This window comes from Apus apus, chromosome 26 (assembly GCF_020740795.1).
Source record: "Apus apus isolate bApuApu2 chromosome 26, bApuApu2.pri.cur, whole genome shotgun sequence".
Taxonomy (NCBI): Eukaryota; Metazoa; Chordata; class Aves; order Apodiformes; family Apodidae; genus Apus; species Apus apus.
Window position 1 is genome coordinate 4468388 of NC_067307.1, and position 7563 is coordinate 4475950.

General features: G+C 59.3%; 1 protein-coding gene across 1 annotated transcript in view; it reads right to left on the bottom strand.

The window, feature by feature from the left end:
- Positions 1 to 370: 370 nt before the first annotated feature.
- Positions 371 to 7563, bottom strand: part of DUSP11 (dual specificity phosphatase 11) — a 7744-nt gene continuing 551 nt past the window's right edge. Inside the window, exons 2-9 of the mRNA XM_051640758.1 lie at positions 6831 to 6977; positions 5773 to 5904; positions 4681 to 4804; positions 3391 to 3451; positions 2787 to 2833; positions 2110 to 2185; positions 1747 to 1875; positions 371 to 773 (exon numbers count right to left, since the gene is read on the bottom strand). Coding sequence (XP_051496718.1) covers positions 560 to 773; positions 1747 to 1875; positions 2110 to 2185; positions 2787 to 2833; positions 3391 to 3451; positions 4681 to 4804; positions 5773 to 5904; positions 6831 to 6977 — 930 coding nt within the window. The 3' untranslated portion in view covers positions 371 to 559. The remainder of the gene's footprint in view (positions 774 to 1746; positions 1876 to 2109; positions 2186 to 2786; positions 2834 to 3390; positions 3452 to 4680; positions 4805 to 5772; positions 5905 to 6830; positions 6978 to 7563) is intronic.

The window sequence follows — 7563 nt, forward strand, 5'->3', positions numbered from 1 at the left end:
CCCCGGGCCTGACCTGCCGCCGGGCCCGCTCCGCCTCCCCGCGCCACTTCCGGCTTCTCGCCTGAACCGCCCCGCCTGCCTCCCGACAGCCAATCAGCAGCCAGCACAACATCCGGGCACGCCGCTCGCACCGCCCTCCCCCCCCCCTTTTCCGCCCGGCCGTGTCGCCACTTCCGGCGGCCGAGAGCCCCGCCGGGGTCCTGGCGGAAGAGGCCGCGAGGCCGCTCCCCGCACAAAAACCCCAACTTTTCGCCCCAAAACGGGCCCCGCCCGGGGAAGCAGCCGCGCCCGGACCGCAGAGGGAGTGAAGAGGGAAGTAAACGCCCCGATTTCCCGTCCCGTTCGCTGCGGAGAAGCGCGGGACGCGGCGGAGGAGCCGTTGGGGCGGGAGCCGCGGGGTCCCGGCCCCGCGTTTATTCCCCGCGACCCCCGGCGGGAGGGCCGGGTCTGTCCGTGAGGGCGGCCGGGGCGCCCAGAGCGGGGAGGCAGGAGGAGAAATGAGGGGAGCGGCGGGTCCCGCTCCCGCCGGGCCTCCCCCCGCCCCCCCCCCCCCGCCCGCTCACTCTGTCGCGACAGGGCGGTTCGTGCGGCGGCGCCGGCGCTTCCCGGCGCGGGGGGAGCTGAGTCCGTGGGGCCGCCCCGGGGGGGAGGAGACCCGAGAGTTCCTGGCGGCCAAACCCCGCGGCTCCGGCGGCCCCGGCTCCGGCGGCGGCTCCCGGGGCTGGTCCCGGCGCTTGGAGCTGCGTCTGCGGCGCTGCGGGGCGGGGCGGGGGCTGCGGGGAGAGGCTGGAGTCAGCGCCACGGGGCCTGGAATCCTGACTGGGCTGGGTTGGAGGGACCAAAGGATCAGCCAGATCCAACCCCCTGCATGGGCAGGGACACCTCCCACCAGCCCAGGCTGCTCCAAGCCCCATCCAACCTGCCCTTCAACACTGCCAGGGATGGGGCAGCCACAGCTTCCCTGGGCAACCTGGGCCAGGCTCTCACCACCCTCACAGCCAAGAATTCCCTCCTCATCTCCAACCTCCATCTCCCTCTCCCACTTTTCATCCATCCCCCTCATCCCATCCCTCCCTGCCCTTGTCCCAAGTCCCTCCCCAGCTTTCCTGGAGCCCCTTCAGGCACTGGAAGGTGCTCTCAGGTCTCCCCAGAACCTTTACTTCTTGTCCCATCCCTTGTTCCTGGGGAGCAGAGCCCGACCCCCCCTGGCTCCAACCTCCTCTCAGGCAGTTGCAGAGCAGAAGGTCTCCCCTCAGCCTCCTCCTCTCCAGGCTGGACACCCCCAGCTCCCTCAGCTGCTCCTCACAAGTTCTCCAGACCCTTCTCCTTGTGCTCCAGCCCCTTCCCCAGCTCCATTGCCCTTCTCTGGACATGCTCCAGCCCCTCAATGTCTCTTCTCTCACCCAAAACTGACCCCAGGATCCAAGGTGCCCCCTCACCAGTGCCCAGCACAGGGGACAATCCTGCCCTGCTCCTGCTGGCCACACTACTGATGACACAAGCCAGGGTGCTGGTGGCCTTCTTGGCCACCTGGGCACACACTGGCTCATGCTCAGCTGCTGTGACCAGCACCCCCAGGTCCCATGGGCACCTTCCAGCTGCTCTTCCCCACTCTTCTCTAAGTTGTGGCTTCTAAAATTCCAAGTTGAAGTTTCACTCTTTGCTCCCCCTCCTCAGCTGCAGGGTGAGGACAGGGACAGGGAGCAGGAACCCCCCTGGGGGTGGGATCAGGAAGCAGGAACCTACCTCTGCAGCACCATGGGGGGCTGCTCCACACGCTGGAAATGATGTTTCACCACCTGCCTTTGAGAGCTCACAGCAGCACCAGCTTTTTCCCTGAAGGGGCCTGAGCCCAATTTATTTATTCCACAGCTCCTAAAAAAGAATCCTGAAGGTCAGTGATGCCTGTGACCTCAACAGCTCTTCACACCTAAAAAACCAAACCCCCCATCCCAAAAAAAAAAACCCACGAGGGGGCAGGAGGGCTGTGCAGAGCTTTACATCCAGGTTTTCCAACATCCACCTTCCTCCTTGCCCATCCTGCCCCCTTCCTGCCCACGTTCAGGGGCTGCTGCTGGATGGGAGGTCTCCCTGAGGTCACACACTTACTTTTTCACAGATCTCATCTGGAGGTCCTGGATGTAGTTGGTTCTCTCTATGGGATGTCCTCGAGCTCTGTTGAACACTAGAGAGAGACAGGGCTGGATCAGAACAACACCCTGTCCACAGAGCACCTGGACCCTTCCAAGAGTGTGAACCCCTTTTTAAGTCATTTCATTTCATGAATTTAATTGAACCAACACCTCCACAGGGTGATCAGACAGTGGGATGGACTTCCCAGGGAAGTGGTGGAGGCACCTTCCCTGGATATGCTTACAGGAAGGCTGGATGTGGCACTGAGTGCCATGGTCTGGGGATGTGGTGACAGGTCACAGGCTGGACCTGATGAGCTCACAGGGTTTTCCAGCCTCAATGATTCTGTGATTCCACTCAGGATTATCACCCTTCATACCACAGCCTGTGAGCAGCCCAGACAGGAGGAGGAGCTCCTCAGTGCCCCTCAGATTTGCCCCCTCAGCTGGATCATAAACTTAAATCCCTTCCTTCCAATCCCCTCAAAGAGCCTCCAGGGCCTCCTCTGCTCCAGCTCCTGTTCCACACTGCAGGAGAACACATGGAGCTACAACCCAGTTACCTCCCTGGAGCAGCCCAGACCTTCTGACCATCTAAAAACACAAGCCCAAGAGGAACATTTTGGATCTGAACAAGAAGGTTCTCACACGTACACTCGATGGCTGTGTTGGGCTCCATGCCCTCAACATCAATCAGGTACCTGAGGAGATCAGGGAGAAAGCTCTAATTAATTAAATTAAATCATCAATAAAAAAAGAAATTCAATATGGAAATGTTGACAGGTCAGTGATGAATCAAAAAGGAAGAGTAACTGAGGAATTTTTGTAGAGCTCCTGGTTACATGTCAGAAAGGAACTTGGTGAGATGGGGGATCAAAAGTGTCTCCTCACAAGGGCCTGGAGCACAGGGTGGGGAAGGAGAAGGGTCTGGAGAACAAGGAGAAGGGTCTGGAGAACTTGTGAGGAGCAGCTGAGGGAGCTGGGGGTGTCCAGCCTGGAGCAAAGGAGGCTGAGGGGAGACCTTCTGCTCTGCAGCTGCCTGAGAGGAGGTTGGAGCCAGGGGGGTCGGGCTCTGCTCCCCAGGAACAAGTGATGGGACCAGAGGAAACGGCCTCAGGTTGCCCAGGGGAGGTTCAGGTTGGATCTTGGGAACAGTTTCTCCATGGAAAGGGTTGTCAGGCTCTGGCCCAGGCTGCCCAGGGCAGGGGGGGAGTCCCCATCCCTGGAGGAACTTCCAACCCAAACCATTCCAACTCACCTGCACACCAGGTAACCAGTCCTGTTCAAGCCATGTGTGCAGTGAACCCCGATGAGTTTATCTGTAACACACAATTATCAGGGTCTTTTTAATTGTTCTTCCTCCAGAACCAGCCCCTTTGCTCTCACCCCCCAGCAGTGACACCCGAGTGAAGCAACAGAAACAGCCACCCAACATCACCATGGTTTTGACTAATTAGCACCACCAAGGCAGCTCATTAGATCATTTAGTTCAATGAGCTCATCTGCACGGTCACACAGATGGATTACAAGCTCCAGGAGAAGCCATCACAGGTTTCCTGAGCACTAAGACCTTGCTGCTCCCACCACTGCCCACAGGGACCACTATTGACAGCCTCAAACACAATTAAAGCTCAACTCATTAGTAAATTATCAGAGATCCAGCATGAATCATGGACTGGTTTGGGTGGGAAGGGACCTTAAAGATCACCCAGTCCCAACCCCCTGCATGGGCAGGGACACCTCCCACCAGCCCAGGCTGCTCCAAGCCCCATCCAACCTGCCCTTCAACACTGCCAGGGATGGGGCAGCCACAGCTTCCCTGGGCAGCCTGGGCCAGGGTCTCCCCACCCTCACAGCCAAGAATTCCCTCCTCATCTCCAACCTCCATCTCCCTCTGCCAGTTTTCATCCATCCCCCTCATCCCATCCCTCCCTGCCCTTGTCCAAAGTCTTGCAGAGCACAGAGGTCAGACTGACTGGTCTGGAGCTCCCCAAGTTTTCCTCTTCCCACTTTTTAGAAACAGAGGTTGTGTGACCTTGTTTCCAAGCAGCATGAACCTCCCAAGACCACCATGGCCTCTCAAGAATGATGGACACAGGCTCCCTTAGGACCTGTGGATGAACCCATCAGCTCCTACAGACTTGTACACCTTCCAGTTCTTTAGATGCTCATGAACCTGTTCTACAGTGGGAGCTGCTTCATTCTCCCAGTCCCTGCTTTCACCTGCTGTGGCCTCTTGGGATGAGGCTGGAGCACTTCCCAGTGAAGACTGATGCAAAGAAGTCCTTGAGAACCTCAGCCTGCTCAACCTCCTGTACAGCTGGGTCCCTTGTTCCCTTCAGGAGAGGTCCCACATTTTCCTTGGTTGTCTTTTTTTTCCCCAAACACACCCACAGAAGCTTTTTCTTCTACTTTGCATCCCTACAAGATATAATTTCATCTGGGATTTCGCTCTGATCCCTGGTTGCTTGGACAACCTCTCTGCAGTCCTCCCAGGCCAGGAAGAGCAATTCCCACCACCAGCAAGGCCAGGGAAGTCCACACTTACCATTGTCTTTGTTGTCTCTCAAGAACTTCTTCACCACACACTTGAACTGGGAGAAGGTTTGGCTGCTGGGGACCTCACGTCCCATGGTCAGGATCTTGGAGTAGCACAGGGTGTCTGGGAGCTCCTACAAGAAAAATGCCATGATTTCCAGGAAAATCACAAGGATTTGCAGCAATTAGAGAACCAGACACCACAAGCCAGAAGCAGATGAGCTCCTCAACTAAACTAAACAGAGCAACTTCAGTTTTAGGCAAGAGAACTTCTCCTTCACCCCCTTTGCTTCTTTCCTATGACACAGAACGAAGATTCCAGAGCACCTGGTGGCATTTTTATCCCTTGTGCCTTTGCTCCTTCCTCCCTGGGAAAGACAAAGCTCATGGAACACCTTCTCCAAGCCATTATCTTCATGTTTCAAACCACAACCAAAGCTCTTCACTATAAAAAAATTGGGACATCCCAAAACTGGAGCCAGGCTGGGAGAGTTGGGGTGTTCAGCCTGGAGAAGAGAAGGCTCCAGGGAGACCTTAGAGCACCTTCCAGTGCCTGAAGGGGCTCCAGGAAAGCTGGGGAGGGGCTTGGGACAAGGGCAGGGAGGGATGGGATGAGGGGGATGGATGAAAACTGGGAGAGGGAGATGGAGGTTGGAGATGAGGAGGGAATTCTTGGCTGTGAGGGTGGTGAGAGCCTGGCCCAGGTTGCCCAGGGAAGCTGTGGCTGCCCCATCCCTGGCAGTGTTGAAGGGCAGGTTGGATGGGGCTTGGAGCAGCCTGGGCTGGTGGGAGGTGTCCCTGCCCATGCAGGGGGTGGATCTGGATGATCTTTCAGGTCCCTTCCATCCCAAACCATCCCATGATTCCACGACAACTTGTGCAGGTTGGTACCAAGAGGATCCAGCCTGAAGACCCGACTACACTTGATCAATGACCAAGACTCCATCCTGAAGGATCTTCCCTTTGCCAGAGGGTCCAATTTCAACCCCTCCCCCCCTGCCAGAACTCTCCTCACCCTCTCTAAATTCTCCTCTTGTCAGAAACACCTTCCAAGTGGCAGCATCAGGCTCCCCCAGAGCTTGGTTTGCCCCCCAGGACTGACCTCTGGCCCGTAGTAGCGTGTGGTGTAGGTCAGGTCGATGATCAGCCCCAGCTCCTCCTTCTGCTCCCTAATTTTCTTAATGAGATCACGAGGTGAAAACCTCTCCTCTGGATGAAGGTTCTTTTCAAAGCTCTGCAGGGAAATAATGTTTGGGGGCCAGAGAATAAACCTGGGTGCACTGGGAGGGGTGGGAAGAGGTTTGTGCTCCAGACCTTGCTTCAGTGAATCCTGGAAACCCTCAGCTGAACAGTCCAGAGTTACTTGGGCTGTTTAGCTGAAGGTTTCCAGGAGTCACTGAAGACTTGTCATCCTGGCAAAACAGTGCAGTGTGACACAGAGACCCAGGAATTGAGGGGTTTGTTTGGTGAAAGCTCTAAAACAGGCCCTCAGACCCAAAGGAGGTGAGCAAACTGCACTGCTCCCCACCATGAGATCTGCAGCCCCCGTCAAGACGTGATCCACAGGGTCTGTTCTGGGTACAACTGTGCTCAAACCAGCCCAGAGCAGAGCTGACCCCAGCACACAAGGCAGGACCTCCTGCAGAGACCTGAGCACCTTCCAGGGCCTGAAGGGGCTCCAGGAAAGCTGGGGAGGGACTTGGGACAAGGGCAGGGAGGGATGGGATGACGGAGATGGATGAAAAGTGGGAGAGGAAGATGGAGGTTGGAGATGAAGAGGGAATTCTTGGCTGTGAGGGTGGTGAGAGCCTGGCCCAGGTTGCCCAGGGAAGCTGTGGCTGCCCCATCCCTGGCAGTGTTGAAGGGCAGGTTGGATGGGGCTTGGAGCAGCCTGGGCTGGTGGGAGGTGCCCCTGCCCATGCAGGGGGGTGGATCTAATGATCTTTGAGGTCCCTTCCCACCCAAACCATCCCATGATTCCATGACCCGCAGTGCCTGGCCGGTGGGACCAGCCCCCACTGCTCCCACCCCTCCCCAGCACCATTCCCAGGGCTCCCCTGGCAATCCCCTCCCGCCCCCTGCCCGCTCCCCCAGCGCTTCCCGCCCCCTCCGGGGGGTCCCTCCCTCCCGCCCCGGGCCCAGCCCCGGGGGGACACCCACCTTCTTCAGGGGCACCTTGAAGGCGATGAAGCGGGTGCCCGGCACCCTCCTGCCCAGCGGCACGTACTCGGTCCACCTGAACCCGCAGCACCGACCCCTCACACCGCGGCCCGGCCCCAGAGCCCGGGACCCCCAGACCCGGGGACCCTCAGACCCCCAGACCCAGGGACCCCCAGACCCCCAGACCCGGGGACGCCCAGACCCGGGGACCCCCAGACACCCAGACCTCCAGACCCGGGGACCCCCAGACCCTCACACCCCCAGACCCCAGACCCAGGGACGCCCAGGCCCTCAGACCCGGAGACCCCCAGGCCCGGGGACCCTCAGACCTGGGGACCCCCAGACCTGGGGACCTCCAGACCCCCAGACCCGGGTACCCCAGGCCCCCAGACCCAGGGACCCCCAGACCCAGGGACCCCCAGACCCAGGGACCCCCAGACCTCCAGACCCAGGGACCCTCAGACCCGGGGACCCCCAGACCCTCAGACCCCCGGACCCAGGGAACCCCAGACCTGGGGACCCCCAGACCCGGGGACCTCCAGACCTCCAGACCCAGGGACCCCCAGACCCGGGGACCCCCAGACCCAGGGACCCCCAGACCCAGGGACCTCCAGACCTCCAGACCCGGGGACCCCCAGACCCTCAGACCCCCGGACCCCCAGACCCGGGGACCCCCAGGCCCTCAGACCCGGGGACCCCCAGGCCCGGGGACCTCCAGACCCCCAGATCCGGG